Consider the following 17234-nt stretch of genomic DNA (forward strand, 5'->3'; position numbering starts at 1 on the left):
TATATATATATATATATCAGATATTATCTTTATATTATTCTTAATTTACATATTAAATATTAATTTAAATAGTTTTAAATTATTATATCATCAAATTCAAACAGTATTTTGTCAGTATTTTATTAATGATAAAATAATATAAAATGTTATTTTAATATGAATTTAAATTCAAATTTTAGAGTAAAAATACTCTAATTTATAAAATATTTTTTATAATTTATTTTAAATTAAAAATTGATTAAATTAATTCTATATTAAATTTTTTCACATATAATATTTTAATATGAAAGCAACATTGTCTTATCTTCATCAAATGTTATTTTTAAATTTTTATTTTATTTACTAAATAATAATAATAATAATAAATTATTTAATTTAATTATTTCAAATCAATATATTTCGATAATCGATTAACCGAAAATTAACGCGTTTAACAAAAGGATTAACCTAATATAATTGGGAATAATGTGAAAAAATTATTTGAAAAAAAAATCAATTTATGATATTTATATCTTTTAAAATTGAATATTTTTAATTTTAAAAAGGAAATAATTTTATTTTAAATCTAAAAATTTAATTTAAATTAAAAGCTTAAGCGGGTAAATGAACCTACTCTCTACATAGATTTAATACATAAAACTATTTATCCTATTTATTTACAGAAAATATTATATTTTTACATTTTTTAACATTTAAATATTTTGAAAAAATCAGTAAAAATCTTCTCTGATTAACTCAAAAAAAGTAATTTTTAATTTAAAAAAATAGTTCTCTGAAACTATCCTCATTTAATTCGGCTTCAATTTTTACTATAAATTCATATGTGCACTTTTATGAAATTGTCCAAAAATAATTATTCATATATTCATTTATATAAAATTATTAAAAAATAACAATTTGATTAGATTCTATTTCATAAAATAAATTTTAATTAAAATCAAACCAAAGTGAAACCTTCGGAATTTTTTAAAATTAAAAGCAAATACCTCGAGGAAATTACCAGTGATTTGGTTAATTCTCGACTGATTCCAACTGAAGTAAGGAGAAGAAGGAAGAAGGTAACTGCAACAACACAAATCTTTTAATCTCCAATCTTATGAAAACAAGATCAAGATCAAACTAATCACAAACAGCTTAATACGCATCATTCATACTCTTCATTCTACATCAGATTTATAAGGGATTATTATTATTTATCATCATGTAATTACCAAACACGATAGTTGACACCCAAAAAGGAAACAAGCGAGCATATCAAAATCACATCTCAGCCTTTGTAGCCTTAATATCCTGACCAGAAGATCCCTGCTCAGCAATGTCAATAACCTTAGCTTGTTTCTTCTGCTGCTCAGCAAACTTGGGCACAGTAATCCTTAGCACCCCATCTTCAAGATGTGCCTTTATGTGCTCTAAATCTGCATTGTTTGGCAGCCGAAACTGCCTCCAAAACTTCCCATTAATCCTTTCAGCTCTGTGCCATTTCTCTCCTTCAACTTCTTCTTCTTCTCCTTTCCTCTCACCACTTACTCTCAACACCCTGTTCTCTTCCACCTCAATTTTCACACCATCCTTCTTGATCCCTGGAATGTCCATGGAGATTACATGGGATGTTGGTGTTTCTTTCCAATCTGCCCTTGCTAGTGCCAGAGATTCAACTCCTTTGGGGATTGTAAGTGGGGATTGTTCAAGAATTCTGAATGGGTCTTCTGATGGAAGCATCATGTCCCATAGGGATCTTGTGTATGGCATTAAAGCATTCACTTGGGGGGCAATCAAAACTAGGAAGATGAGTATTTTGATGAGTGAAGACATGTTTTTGAATCTTGGGTTTGCCATTTGTTTCTGTTTGGAGATGACCTGACGAATATTGTTGGAAGAAGAAGAGAAAGAAAGGATTTTGGAGATTGGTTTTTGAGAAGACTGTGTGAATGTTGAGCTGTAGTGGCTTTTCTCCTGAGGAAAGGAGAGAGAGGGGAAGTGAATTTATATAAATTTGGTGGGCGTGTATTTCTGGATTGTTCTTGTGGATACTGGAAATAGAAGGAGAAAACTTCAGGAGTCCAGACAAAAGATGGCCATGCATTTTCAAGAATGTTCCGGAACAAAGCGTTTTTAAGGTTCTAAATTCCGAGTATCTATTTAACATTATTAGAATTTTTTTTTAAAAAAATATTTCATCTCCGAACCTAACACATTTTCAAGAACGTTCAGGAAGAGAGGCTCTTTGTAGTTTCTAAATTATAAGTATTTATTTATTATATTAATAACAAGGAAATTTTAAAATAATTCAATTATTTTGACAGTCAAAATAGTGAAGAAAAGAGATTTTTTTTTTTTACCCTAGACATTTATTTTCACATTGTGTGGATTTTTAATTATAAAAATATTATTGAATAAAAAAATATGATATATATATATATATATATATATATATATGAAAAAATAAAAGGTTAAGTTTTAAGAATATATCCTGTAATTTACATGGAAATTCTGTAATCTATATGCAAATATATGATAAAAATACATCCTAAATGACTCCCAAGTGAATCACACTCAACCATCTAGGATATCAACATATCAAATTCATGCTTAAATTTTTTAACATATAAAATTATATAAAATGTTCCTATTTATACCAAGACTTGCATCTGAGTGAATCTTCTGCTTTCTTCCTCTTCTTTTTTACTATACTTCATTTAAATAAGTATTTAAAACTTTTAGTTGGGCAACACACGATGGGAGGAATTGAAACTCAAACCCATTAATTTAGAATCAAGCGCTACGCTGACTAACCAAACTAAACGGTCTAGATGCCTTCTTTTATGTCATATATAAATTCACTATATATATATATATATATTGTATAATGCAATCACAAAGCTATCATTCATATGAGAATACCATATGATACCCTTTTCTGTAACAAGCATAAATGACAAACTACACCTTGAAACAAGTGAACATCGGACAAGATTTCAATAAAATCCACTTGGCAGTTCTTACAGAAATTGGTATTGAGCTCAAACCCTATCCAATAAGAAACATGGATTGGTAAGAGAAGAGAAAGATCTCAGCTGATGCTGGCTTGCATAAGTTGCTGTGATTTCCGTAAGTTAGATTACAGATTTGCTTTATTTCCTAAATGGTAAAAACACTGCATCAGACAACACATGATTGTCATTTTAGTTATTGATAAGATCCTTGAATTTAATTATGCAATTCAATGCCCGCTCAAAGTCACCATCTTCCAAAGCAAATGTGAAGCGGCAGTACCCAGGAATTCCAGTCCATAAGCCGCTGTTGATACATAAACTCGTGGACTTGACAATGGCTTCCCTGATATTTGAGTCATCGAGCTTGGCTTCGTAAGTGGGGGCATTTTTGACATCACCATCAGCTGAATGCTTGATCTTCATGACCTTGTTCAGGTAGGCAGAAGGCTTTGCCATCATGGAAACACCACCACAAGGCTGGAGAACTTCCCACCCACATTTCTCAAGTGTCTGTCGCAAAAACACCATGAAAAAGAAAATTAGGAAAGGAAATACAAGGATAGTGCTCCTCATGATATGATCACTTGAGCAAGCGATTTAAAGAGTTGTAGGGAAATGCATTCTAGAGTTAAGATTTACTTCGTCTGGCAGCACGGACGCAAAAATACTAATAGTTAGTTCTCTATGATCCAAAAAATGCAAACATCAGATCAAGGATGTGAATTTAATTACCATTAATACCATTACGCACTTAGAATAATTAAAAAAAAATCCAATAATTTTTCTATCTGGAAGACACCTATGTAGCATGATAGGTGTCCTTTTCCCACTTCCCCTCACTTTTATTTGACAAGAAGAAAGAAATTCCTGTCAACTGGATATAGGGTCATTTTTTCTTTTCTTTTCCCTTTTTATCAAGTACAACTAAGCCTGCCATTTAAGTCACAATCATTAAATGTATTATAGTATAATGAAGGTAGAGCTCTAAGAAGGAAAGTCTGAAAACAACCCTACCCTTCAGCATTATTTACAAAAAGGTGGCTGTTTTCATGTCCCAAGCCTACACAGTCTATTGTTGTAAGCTTGAGAAAAATATACCAAGAACCCTCCATTTGAATAACAAATAGGAAACTTCCAGAATAACAATTAGTTACCTCTTTCATGCGCTGGGATCTGGATTTTAGTTTTTTAGTTTGTTCTGCAACAGCAACCATCAGATCTGCTCTCTTTTCATTCAATCCCAGCAACTTCTTTATAGCATATTTGACAGTGCTATGAGGTTTACTTAATCCTGGAAAGCTATAAAACGCGTTGACCAGGGAAGGATGGTTTAAAACCAGAAAACCAAATTTCAATACTCCAAGAGAGAGTCCTCCAAGCAAGGATACACAAAAGGATGGGTTGCCACACGAATTCAACTTTGATAACGTTTCCTCCAAATTCCAGCCACCCCAACCTTCCAAATCATATTCCAATCCTGAAAATGAAGTATCTATGACAACTCTTGCCCCATATTTCGCACAAGTAGTTAATATATTCTCCATCTCTTTGTTGCTGTAAAGCAAACCCGAAGGGTTGATTGTAGGGCCAGCAATATAAACCCATGGTTTATTCACAGTTTCAAGTACTCCAGTAAGTAGTTTATCAGTCAGCTTGAAACCAGATCCAGAGTCAGTAGGGATGCTCACAATGTTTGCTTTTAAAAATTTGGCTGCAGACACATAGTTCCCATTTGAGCCAGCTGGAAAGCAGCATGTCCCGCCTTCTTGGATGCAGCATAGGATCAGTCTATTAAACAGGGCTTGTGAGAAGTCTGTATATATGAACTCTGTGCTGTTGTTGCTAGGAAACCCATAGTTACTCTTGATGAATTGCTGGATGCTAGGGGTGACATCAGTTTCTGATTCAGCCAAGTTCTGCCTTGCAAAACTTTCAAAGATTGCAGCCTTGACAGGAGAAGGAATTGGCAAGAAACTTTGATCTACGTCCATGTGAATCAAGGAAGACTTTTCTTCCTCACTAATTGACAGCTCAGAATCACTGAGGACCGAAATAGCAGAACTAGCAAATCCAATCGCATCAACTGAATTGGCCTTTTCACACTCCCTCTGAAGGAAACATCAAAAATCAATTTGGTGATTAAATTTTCCCCCAGGAATAATGAAAGCAGATATACAACACAATAAAAGATAAAAATAAATCACCAGCATATTAGAATTTTCAGATTAACTTGAAATGTTAAATAGTTCAATGACCAGTGACTTATTCCTTAATCAGCCAAATGATTAAAATAGGACAAGAAGGAAAAATGTAAAAGTTGCCATTATTTTTTTTCAGTAGTAAATCATGTATGAGTTTATACATTCATTTCAAGGGTAGGAAATAATTTGGCTGAAATTAGATAGTCAAGTTTGTGGTCCAGACCAATCTTCACATAATGTCAAACAAAGTGTATATACTATACATTTTCCTCCCAGATTTATGTTATAAATTCAGGAAATCACAATCAAGAATCCAGCCCCTTGCTTTTCTTCCAAAATCACACCACTACGAAACAACTTATCAAAGTTGACACTCCTATATCCCCTTTTCCCATCTTAACTGAAGACAGACTCTTTAATGTTTGATTGTATTGCTAAGTAGCTATCTGTCTAGTTAGCAGTTAAAGTTTTGGGTACTCGCACGGTCAGCTGCAAAATGGTGGCCAAGTTTTAACAATGAAAAGAAAAATAAGTAGAAGAGTAACAAACCTCTGCAGGCGGATGTCGATCTGCAAGCTGAAAAGCTAGAAGCTCATGAAAAAGACAGCCATAATAAAACTGCTTGATTGGTGCCGTATCTCCTTCTAGTACTTCCACAGTCTTGGACAAGGCCCTAAAAATGGCCTCTTCTTCTGAAATAACAAAAGCTACTTCTAAGTCTGAATAAACCTGGAACCAACATAATGCTTGTTAATGTGGAAAATCTGTAAAACAACAACATGCTAAAGAAACTAAGATGAAGTTAAATTTTTTGAATCCCTATTTTGACCAATTACATAAAATAGAAAGTCTAGTTAATTATTATAAAGAAATACCTGGTTCTTTACAAGGCCACAAAGGATTGCAGCATGCGCAGGTAGACGAGTTCCAGCAAGATATTTTAGGACTCCATTGGGACCTGGAAGGCTAGATAGCTCGAGCTGATCGGATATGTCTAAGAAAAGACGGGACCCAATCTCTCTAGTAATATCTAAAAGATGAACAAAAGCTGAACTAGTCACTGCCTCAAATTGAGCCATTCCAGTAATAACCACCTGCGGTTTGAGCTTCTTTATCAGCTCCACCATTAAATCAGACTGTCTCGGTGCTTCAATCACTGTAATTGCATCCTTTGATGGGTCATAATTTTCTGTACCCTACAGTATGAAGAAAAGATAGAAGTAGATATTAGATATGCAGCAACAGAATCAGCTTCTAAATGAAGTTGGATTTTGATACATGATCAGGAAATTCTCTATTAGCTTTTCCAAAATTTATGGCAATCAACATATTAAGAAAAGTAACCATGCAATAAATTGAAATATGAAAATCAATGGGCATTATTGAATAGTGCAAGCACAATAATTCACTTCCTATTAATAAGTTCCAATATAAACGTGGTGTCTTAGGAACATTTAATTCACAGCCATGTAGATTAAGAGTCACCTAATGAATCCATTTGTATGAGTAACAAACAAGAGGAAATCTTTGTGAGATGGTTTTAACAACATGAACAAACAGACATAACCAATGTTAGATGATGTGAAGGTTTGTTATTGTTAGTGTATTTGCCCTAAGCCATTATCTTGGATCTTGTTGTATGTCGTTTTGGTTATTAATATTAGAGGTTTTTATCATCATTATTATTTGTTTGCATGTTATATAATAATGATTATCATCCCTGGTTACTTATTATTATGTTGATAATAATAAAATATAGCTAGTATGATTATTGATTGATAATCATGAGATAATTATGTATATGTTGATATAATTCAATAATCATAGATACTTATTAGAGAACAAAGTATTGGATGGACCCGCATTGAGATCACTACATGAGTTATTGTCATAAGTGAATCTCAAAGTAGTTATGTCTTAATCCTTTGACTTGAGATTGTCATAGTTTCCAACATAAGGACTATTATGTTTTGACATAATCAAACATTATCTTTAATCGGATAATCATAAAGGTTATGATTGAGCATAATAGAAATTATGTAGAGGATATTGAACAATCAAGATAAGATTTGTCCCTCTCTTTGAGAGAGATATCTTCTGGGCCCCTCGATAAGTGAGACTGAGAAATGCATGGCCGTGCTCAAATGAATTGATAGTGTGATCAATATCATTTGAATTTATCAGTCTACTTAGAAATCGAGAAATCATAAGTTTGAACATTATAATTTTGACATTGACCATGACCTATGTTCAAACTAGATATCGTGTGACAAAGGGATTAATACATGTTCTATTTATTAGGCTTTATCGGACTATTGATCCTCATATTATTTGGGTAGTCATAATGTCTTGCTAGAGGCCACTTATGACTTATGGGTCTTGTGGGACTGGGCCTATTACCAATTAATGTGAGGCTATTGGGTCACACACAAAAGAACGTTGTTGATGTGCTATGACATATTAATGGGCTAAAAGCCTAAAGCCCATTAATATAATTAATAATAATAAAGTGTTATTATTATTAATCATTAATTAATAATAATAAAGTGTTATTATTATTAATTATTTATTATTATAAGATAATAATATTTAAAAGATCTGCAGTCTATCTGTAACTGTTACAGATAAAGGACTCTATCACATAAGATATTTGAGTATTTGCGAGATTGTGAGTGTGGGTTCTGAACACAACTCTTTTGGGAAAAGAGTTGTGGGAAAACAAGAAGACTGAAACATATATTTAGAAAATTCAGTCTAATAGTTGCAGACTGTGGAGCACATAATCTATCCATCCTTGAGAGAGCTAGCACTCTAGAATGATAGAAGATGTTCGTGTGAATACCATTGAGGGTGTTCGTTTGAAAAAGCAGCACCATCAGTCCGGCATTATATCTTCTCGACGAGATTAACAGGTTAGTCTCATATCCTTCTTTTGAAATAAACGAAGCATTCGGATTCTGGGAAAGGAAATCAAATATTTTTATTTTTCCTCTGCGTAATTTGGGTTGCAATAATCTTTAGATTTCCTAACAGTTATAGCTCAATAAGCAATAAAGAAAAAAAAGATACTATCCAAAGAGCTCCCATTGAACAATCAATTTGGAACTTGGATTTGACAACCTCCTCTAGTTTAGGCCAGTCACTCTTTGGATGGTTGAACAAACAGAAAAATTATTTTTGGCAGTGATAGAACTATTGTACCATGAGCCATCTTGCCCAACAGCACTGGCCAGAGTTGATTTTGGGGTTGGGCCTTACAAAAATTTTGAGGATCTACACTTTGCATTACAAGGTGGGATAAAAGTTATGGAAGGTTGCCAATTTTCTTCCAATGTGAATTGAGAGGCTCCCACACAAGCCCCACCCCGAAACCCAAATTTATTGATCTGGGGTTTCCGTTATAACAAATTTTCCTTTTCTAGACCCAGGCATTCTCACCATGGAAGGGCCAGATAATATTAGTAACAATGATGACTCATTATATGCTCCAAACAGAATAATCCAATACCAACAGCCAAGGTGGAAAAAATAGGTTAGCGTTTCCACTTTCAAAATCTTCACAAGAAATATTATGAAGTTTGTTATATTCTAGGTGCTGAAGCTACTAATTTGATGTCCCATTCCTTATGAACAACAAATTAATATAGAATAACAAACACAGCATACCTCAAGTGCCAAAGATGTCAACCACTGCCGAGGAAGGTGTCGAGTCAGATGTTCATCAACAATTGCTAGACGAGGTGAGAATAATCGAAGAGCATTTTCGATTGCAACAGCCCTTGAAGGAAAGATGACAACATTCTTGTGGTAGAAATGAAAAAGATTAAATCAACAATTTTGCTTATACAATGAAGGGCTAAAAAACCATAACATGGGAATAAATTTCAAGCCATCTTTCATAGGCATCATAGTTCTAAAAAAGAAAATATAGGTCAATAACCCAGAAAGCTCTCAGCTACAATCCGTACAACATGGCAAAGACTTTAATGGTCAAGTTGCATTAAATCATGTCAGTTAGCCATGCAATCAAGCAAACATCATGAACTTTTTACCCAAAATGGAAAAATACATGTCTAGAGAGCATAAGCGTAGATCATATTTTTTAATTAAACAAGTCCACTCAAATTAGAAAAAAAAAAAAAGCCGTCGAGAGATAATTAAAAATAGAGATAGTGTAGTGACCAAGAATGGTTAATGGAATGTCATTTTTGGATATAGCACTATTATGCCAGAAATTATTAATAGCGTAATAGTTTATCTTCATTCAGATAAAGGATAAAGGTGAAATACAAAGAATTTATGCTTTTCACTATGATTAGACTACTGTGGAAAACATGGCAAAATTTGCAATGTTAATTGAAAGGAAGAAGAAGAAGTCTCGTTCAGATGCTTCTGTTAATAGCAAGAGCACAACAGCATAAGCAATTGGTTTAGCACAGAAAATATACTTACATTGGAATTGAGTGGAATATGGTGATATATTTTCATAAAGCGTGCAATTAGATTACGGAAACGTTTTCTGCCAGCTGGCGACTCATAAGGGAAACCTGAGCACTCTTTCAGTTCATCAGAAAGATACGCTAGGAATGGGATCTTCTCATCAGCAACAGAATCATCCTCAAAAGACAAATCTAAAGAACTGCTGACCTCATGGAAGCCATTCTTAAGAAACTCAAAAATTTTCTTAACCTGTCAATTTATTAAGATAATCACCACGTAATGATTTTTCAGGAGCAGTAAACATCCACTTATTAGTATGCAAACTTAATGAAGCACAGACCTGGTTTGGTTGACGAAGTTGACAGCTATAAACTGATAAAGCATGAGCAATATGACCACCAGCCTTCCCATATGCCCACGCTGTTCGAGCACAAATTGGCTGATCTCCAGAAAGTCCCATGAAAAATTCAAACCTGTGTGGACTGTTCTTCTCAATTTCAACTAAGGCTGAAATATCTGTGTCAGCAGCCTGCAACAAAAAAATGTTAAAAAGAGAGCATTTTGGGTGAAGAAACAGTTTTTAGTTGAGAAGTTTTTATGCCTGGATAACTTTAGTCTGCCAAAGCTTATCAACACGAAATCCACGGCGTTCAAACAAGCGTTTACAAACAGCTTGCCCTGGACGACCACCCATGTTAAAAATCATAATCCCCATAGGCTTGATTACAGATATTCCTTCCTCAACTGCTCTAGCAATTAGGCCAAGGCCAAACTGATCCTCAACAAAGCCCTACATTAGCAAAAAAATAATAAAATAAAAAATCAAACTCGATACATGATACTGGAGCAACTAGCTTTTCGAGTTGTGTGAAATTGAACCCACATTGTTCTTCCCCTTTCCAACCACACCTGGCCCACCCCCCAACAAAAAAAATAAAAGAGAATTATCCCACATCTGAAAATGACTGGAGAAGAGGAAATTTTGTACCGTAGTTAAATTTTGTCACTCAAAGTAACATTTTACAAATTACAGAACAGGTAAATGGATCATTCAATGAGAATGCGGAATTATGCAGCCAGATTAGTCATTGCAGATTAGAATCAAAGACATGAAGATAAGAAATTATGTATGAATAATTGCAGGGATTTCAATATTAAGTGCAAGTCGATCAATTGGCATAAATCTACATCTACTCCAAAATTACAAGTTGATCAATTACCATAAATATGTATTGGATTAGACATGAAAATATCTCAGCATATAGAAATCATTATTTCCACACCATTCATTTGCCAATTACCTCATCAATCAAAATGATACAAATAAAATTAGGTACCTAGAAAAATGAAGAACTTCCGATACTCACAATAGAACCAAAGCTTTTTTTTTAACACAAGTATCATTAAAATTAAAATGAATGAACTTTAGCACTAATGAGATTCAAAGTTCTAAATCTTATCATTGGTCTCAGCGATTAAAATCAAACTGAAATGATTTGCTAGATAGAGTTAAGTCTGTTTAACTATGACGACATAGTGATTAAATTAACACTTTAACCATGCACATCATTGACTATTGAATTCATCATGCTTCCTATTTCCCAGCAAAAGTTTGGCAAATACAAAGAACTATTTTCTTTTTTTAAGATGTGGAGCTTTGCACAAATCAAACCATACAGCCCCAGTTTTATTTTTCCAGCCGCAAACTGAAATCAAGCATTCAAGTTGCACCACTTACATGCTGATTTACTAACAGCTTTGAACTACAGATAATAGCAATTTATTAAGATTGTCACCAACCTGAAGTGCACAGTAGTTACTCAATGAATACAGAAATTCTTCACTTGCATTTTCTGTTATCATTTTAGACATTGCATCTGGATTTGGGTTAAGAATCTGCAAGAAGACAAGAAGCAATGGCAAAATAAGAATCTAATAACAATTATTAAAACATAAACTACTAAAAAGTCACTGTATAAACTAACTGTATCTAGTGTCTATGATAATTCCCTGCAATGAGCACTGCAATAGTACCTGTGGTATGCATCCAACAATTCGTTCAAGTTGAATGTCATGATCTCTACAATAAGCAAGTAGATCAGATTCATAAAACTCCACCCTGTCGAGTAAAGTTTTCTTCTCTGCGTCATAGATGGGTTGACCATTTTCATCCAAAGCATTTAAATATAAGTTTATCCAGGATACCTTTACTGCTCTAGGATTAATATCAAGACCATACACCTGCAAAAGGTTATTTAGGAAACAAATAAAACTAAGTGACAGAAGGCTGTATAATGATAGACTCCATAAAAGCCCACTAAATAAGGACCACCGTAGGACTAGGGCAAACAACAAACCTTTGAAGGTAGCCACTTCTCAGCAATAGCAATGGATATCCATCCATTCCCACAGCCAAGCTCAGCAACTGTCTTGTCCTTGAAGATTGAGTCCGGATGTCTATTAAGTCCCTCATAAAAGGTGAAGGACCAATCTTCAGGGATAAAAATGCTAGGGATCACCATCATTGTCAATTTCTTCCTTCCCTGATAACCTGCACTTGACAAAGAAGTGACAGAGCAACCAATAAACAACCATTTTATGGGTCCATGATGTACAGTTCTGTAAAATAAATATGTAAAACAATAATGAATTATGGATAATCATACAAAGCGACCAAAATTACAATGGCTACATGTCAAATGTAGTCTAATACTAAATGTTAATAAGGCACAAAAGAGAACAAGTGGATGTGTAGAAGATTCAAGATGTCAGGATACAGGAACAGCCAAATTAACTGATCCATAAGGGACTAATATTTAGGTGAATACACATGTTTAAAAGTAAAACACTGAGAAAGCTAGAGAGATGAAAGCAATGTACATTGACAGTTTTCATCCCAAAGCAAAAACTGGAAAAGAAAAACCTCTGGGCTTTCTTTCATACAGCTTGAAAGTTCACATGATGCATGAAATAAAAACAAAGTGAAACTTACTTTCCATTCATTTTTATTTCAAAGAAAAAGGGAACAAAATAAGTAGTGTGTTTTATTGCGATTAAGTACTATGCACATTTTTGGAATGCTGTAGCACTTGTCTGAGTTTGAGATTATGACCCGACTAGAAATTTTAAGAACCCTGAGTCCGTGAAAACTTGTCTAGAGTGTGGATCCAAATGCCAGTTAAATACACAGTACACAGATTTATTAACCCAGATAAGATAATTTTGCAATGCATACAGAGATACATCTCATAAGGCAGGTATACTTTACGTGCTGTACTGTTCTGCTGGAACTGGTATTTCCGAATGCATTTTGCTCCACTTTCATTTCACTCAAAACAGATCGTTATTTTAGGATGTGAATCACTGTTTTGAGTCATTGACAAGCTTATAATACAAAATAAAAACAGCGACGGACACAGCAGTAAAAAGGAAAAAAATGTGATCTTAGGTTAAGCTATCAACAGATTTAGGAAATGCAAGATAAGAAACAAGAGCGAGAATCCATGAGTGTAAATTATTGTGATAACGACAAAATCGCAATTCGAGTCTTTATTTACTTTATTACTGGATTGACCTCGTTCACTGTTTTCTTGGAAACCGCAACTTGAAAGCCACAGCCAAAAGCAAAATGCCAAAAAATTAAAACGCAAAACAAAAATAACAAATTATCACAAGGGGAAAAAATTAACATAAACTATTCGTTACTTATTAAAACCCATAAAAATAACAAGCATAAGTATTGAAAAGAAAAGGAGAAAATTAAAAAAAAAAAAGAAGAAGAAAAGCAGTGCAGAAAATAAAAAGAAGAAAAGCAGTGCAGAAAATAAAAAGAAGAAAAGCTGCACAAACTCAAATTAAACGAGGAAAAAGAACTAAAGAAGTAACAGGGAAAAAATTGCGAATTATCATCTTGCTTTCTTCTTTTCCATTCAGATTCCTCTATTTTCGCAGCCACCAAATATTGCCATATACTATACAATCAAATAATCTCAATCAGACAGCACTAAATCATGCATTGAGCATATTATCAGCTCCTTCATTCCTCCTATTTTCTTTCTGTTTCTTCATATTCCTCATTTTAAGCAATAAAAAAACTGATTTATATGTAAGAAATAATGTAAAGCTAAAATCAATCAAAATTGAACTTGACTCATTGATAATTTTCTCCAATACTCATACTGTCACTAGCAGAGAACGATAAATTTTCACTATATACCTTCATATTGTTCCAGTAATACATCTTGGATCCGGAAATGGTACTTCTGGAGGCACTGATCGGAGTCACTGACATGCTTATGGAGATCAGAAAGGAAGATTCGAGCCTGCACTCGAGTCTTGGAATCCTCCAACCGCTCCAACAGAGACCGAAATGCAGCATACGCAGCATCCCCGGACTGCTGACATTGTTTCAAGAATTCCTCCATGGACGGAGACGCCGCCATTTTCAGCTCCGGAACTAGAACGTAAGCAGTGATTGAGAGAGAGAGAGAGAGAGAGACTGAGGATTTTTGTAGTATTAGTTAAAGAGGGAAAAGGAAGTGAAGCAATGAAGGATGGTTCGCGGCTTTAGCTAGAGGCGTAAGGATTTATATTAATTAAGATAAATTATTATATAGTCCATGTATTTTATTCTTATTGTATTTTCACCTCTTAATTTTAAAGAAATAAATTAGAAGTTTCTCAATTTTGCTTTTGTTAACAATAAAGTCCCTCCCTTGTTCATTTTAAAGGAAGGACGAACACAGAGAAGGGCAAAAACAGAATAAACGTGGGAGAGAGAGAGAGAGCAAAAATGGACACAATGATAAATAATAGAATTATTACGAAACTATTTAATATTTGTAATTTATTGTAATTAAGCATTATATTTTATTGTTTAAAATTTAATAATTAATGTAAAAATAATCTTTTTATTTTTATTTTATCAAACTATAGTTCCATCTATTTAATTTTTTGTTAATTATATTGAAAAATATTAAAATATCAATTTATGCAATATTCAACACTTATATTCTTTGATTTTTCAAAAATAAATAATTTATTTTCCATGTTTTAAATTTTAACAAATTGAAATAACACATTATTATTAGAGATAGACCTTTAGTTTATCCAGATGAAATTAAAAGATTTAAATATTAAATTTTAAAATAAAATATATATATTTATTAATTTGAGGTGATAAAAAAATTTATTAAATTACTATTTAGTTTTTATATTATAAAAAAATTTATTGATTGATTTATAAATTTTAAAAAATATATTAAATATTTTTAAAGATATTTTAAAAAATTTATTAATTAATCACTTTGTGAATTTTAAAAATTAAATATTAAAAAATATAAAATATTCTCAATACTAAAAAAAATAATTAATAAATTTCTTATAAAATTGAATAATCAATTAATAAATTTTATAAATTATAAATAGGAAAATATTTAATAAATAAAATTAATAAAATAATATATTTTTTAAAATATTCTCTTTGAACACCCTTTTATAATTGTAAAATGCTTTTATATTTAAGTTAGATAATATTACATGTTAATGAATTAAAATCTCTAAACATTTTATCAATATTATATACAAAATTTATTAAATACATTTGTTATTTATATAATTTGAAGGATAAATATTACATATTTTAAAAAATATATCATGATAGAATATAGTTAAGTGAAATATCTCTTTTAGAGTATTAATGCTATAAAATTTATTTAATATAATGAAATATAAATAATTGTAATATTTCAAATTACTTATATAATGATAAGAATATAAATTAATTTTTAAACGCAAATAATTAAAATTAAAAAAAAAACTTTTTTGTTAGATATATATATTTATAGAAATTCTTTTCTAAACCGAAATTTTTACTTAAATTAGGTTTATATGAACTTTATAAAATAAGAGTTCAGACTCATATGAAATTTTATACATTTAATTCATATAAATTCGATTTATCCCATAATTTTATTCATATTTAATCAGAAAAATATTAATTAAACTCTATTGAGAAATTTAATGATGGGTTAAATTAAGCTTTATTATTTTTTTTTTTTGGGAAAAATTGCTACTAGAATGGTGGTGGGGCTTTGGCCTTGGGTGACTTAGGCCTAAAGGTAGCCTAATGTGTGGACGCAATGAGTGCTTCACTTTGAATAAATGTGGTAAAGTCTAAGTGCCATTAGCATACTCACTATTATTGCTAATTATACTAAAAGATATAAAGTGCTCATTGCCTTACCACTTTCTATATATATATATAATTTTTTTTGATTTATTTTAAATTAATTTTTATTTAGCACGATTTAATACTCGTAATTTATTTTATAAATAATAAAATTTTAATTTTTATATGATTTATTTTTTATATAATTTTATATAAAAATATAATAAAATTAGAATTTAAGTATATGAATAATAGTTTAAATTTAAATGGAAATCAATTTTCAAATAAATTGAATTTTTAAAATAGTAAAAATTTTATATTATTTCTTAATGAATCAAAATAAAGGTCAATTAAGATTGAAAAAATATTTTAACTTGTAGGATTATTAATTGGTGATTCAAGCTCTTTAGTCTCCACATTTAGACATTTTTGAACTGAGTTTGATTTTAAATGATTGTAAATCTTTGTTAGACTCTAGAACTGATATTTTTGTTAGATGGGTTCGTCGTCGGCCATTCTAACTACTCATACTTTGACTAGAGAATCTATTAGGTATGATCGTTTCTCTGTTTGAAAAAATATCCTCTTTAATGAAATCTTATTAATACAATCAGTAATTTTATTTTAAAAAAATATTAATATTTTAATTTTTAAATTAGATTTCGGAGAATAGGAATGCTTTTATGGTCGTTACCAACTCTAAATTGATATTTCATATTATCTTTTGAATTATTATTTTTCTAACATATTAACAACTATTTTTCTCAATTTAAAAAAAGAATGGAAGTACTCCGAGACTTAACCTAGTGGAAAGTACATCTTTGTAGTCTTGAGAGTTCTAAGGTTCGACTCCCCCAACCCCCTATTTCAAAAAAAAAAGAAAATGGAACGTTGAAAAAATAAAAAATAAAACATAGGCCTAATTAATGTGGAAAAAAGAAGGTTGAATTATAATTTTCAAAGAAAAAACTGTTTCTTTTTTTGAAAAAATACATTGCTACAAGCAATTTGCTAGAGAAACAACTATAAATTTCAAAGGGATTAGCCTTATATGGACTATTAAAGATTTTTTTTTAATTGGCTAAATGTTTAAATTCAATCATGTGAAAAATTCAATTTATCTTTAAATAATATATTTTCATGAAATCACATGTGATTTGCCAAACATAAACTATCCCAAAATTAAATTTTGGTTTCTTGTTTTTCAATTATTTAGACTTTCAACAATGAAGGGGAGAGAAGTCTTTAAAGAAAAGATGGGCAAAAGAAACATCTATTTCCAAAACAACTATATCCTAATTACCTCTTATTTTTCTAGGGTGAAAATATTAAATATCTAATTTTTGTTTTGAAAAACTCTTATATCTTATTTAATATCATTATTAGTAATTTTAATATTAAATGTGCTTATAAATTATTTATTAACAAATA

General features: G+C 31.3%; 2 protein-coding genes across 4 annotated transcripts; both read right to left on the reverse strand.

The window, feature by feature from the left end:
• Positions 1 to 1059: 1059 nt before the first annotated feature.
• Positions 1060 to 1974, reverse strand: LOC110618796 (22.0 kDa class IV heat shock protein). Its single transcript, XM_021762039.2, has one exon. The coding sequence runs from the start codon at positions 1834 to 1836 to the stop codon at positions 1261 to 1263; it is 576 nt and encodes a 191-aa protein (XP_021617731.1). The 5' UTR covers positions 1837 to 1974; the 3' UTR covers positions 1060 to 1260.
• A 975-nt stretch (positions 1975 to 2949) lies between these two features.
• LOC110619702 (methionine S-methyltransferase) lies at positions 2950 to 14191 on the reverse strand. Of its 3 annotated transcripts, none has more exons than XM_021763244.2 (12): positions 13851 to 14191; positions 11992 to 12185; positions 11669 to 11875; positions 11435 to 11530; positions 10236 to 10424; positions 9975 to 10163; positions 9647 to 9883; positions 8861 to 8995; positions 6070 to 6390; positions 5744 to 5923; positions 4148 to 5101; positions 2950 to 3503 (listed from the first exon to the last, which is right to left on the reverse strand). In XM_021763244.2, exons 1-12 carry the CDS (start codon positions 14074 to 14076, stop codon positions 3183 to 3185), a joined length of 3249 nt encoding a protein of 1082 aa, XP_021618936.1. In that variant the 5' UTR covers positions 14077 to 14191; the 3' UTR covers positions 2950 to 3182. The 3 variants fall into 3 exon arrangements, with proteins under 3 accessions (XP_021618936.1, XP_021618937.1, XP_021618938.1); XM_021763245.2 differs by lacking the exon at positions 13851 to 14191 and adding an exon at positions 12903 to 13236; XM_021763246.2 differs by lacking the exon at positions 13851 to 14191 and adding an exon at positions 12898 to 13236.
• Positions 14192 to 17234: the final 3043 nt, after the last annotated feature.

This window comes from Manihot esculenta, chromosome 7 (genome assembly GCF_001659605.2).
Source record: "Manihot esculenta cultivar AM560-2 chromosome 7, M.esculenta_v8, whole genome shotgun sequence".
Taxonomy (NCBI): Eukaryota; Viridiplantae; Streptophyta; class Magnoliopsida; order Malpighiales; family Euphorbiaceae; genus Manihot; species Manihot esculenta.

Coding starts and splice junctions, on each gene's coding strand:
- LOC110618796 (XM_021762039.2), bottom strand. CDS start 1,836: ATGGCAAACCCAAGATTCAAAAACATGTCTTCACTCATCAAAATACTC.
- LOC110619702 (XM_021763244.2), bottom strand. CDS start 14,076: ATGGCGGCGTCTCCGTCCATGGAGGAATTCTTGAAACAATGTCAGCAG. Junction 12,186..13,850: donor ATTACTGGAACAATATGAAG/GTATATAGTGAA, acceptor TGTCAAGTGCAG/GTTATCAGGGAAGGAAGAAA. Junction 11,876..11,991: donor AGAAGTGGCTACCTTCAAAG/GTTTGTTGTTTG, acceptor AACCTTTTGCAG/GTGTATGGTCTTGATATTAA.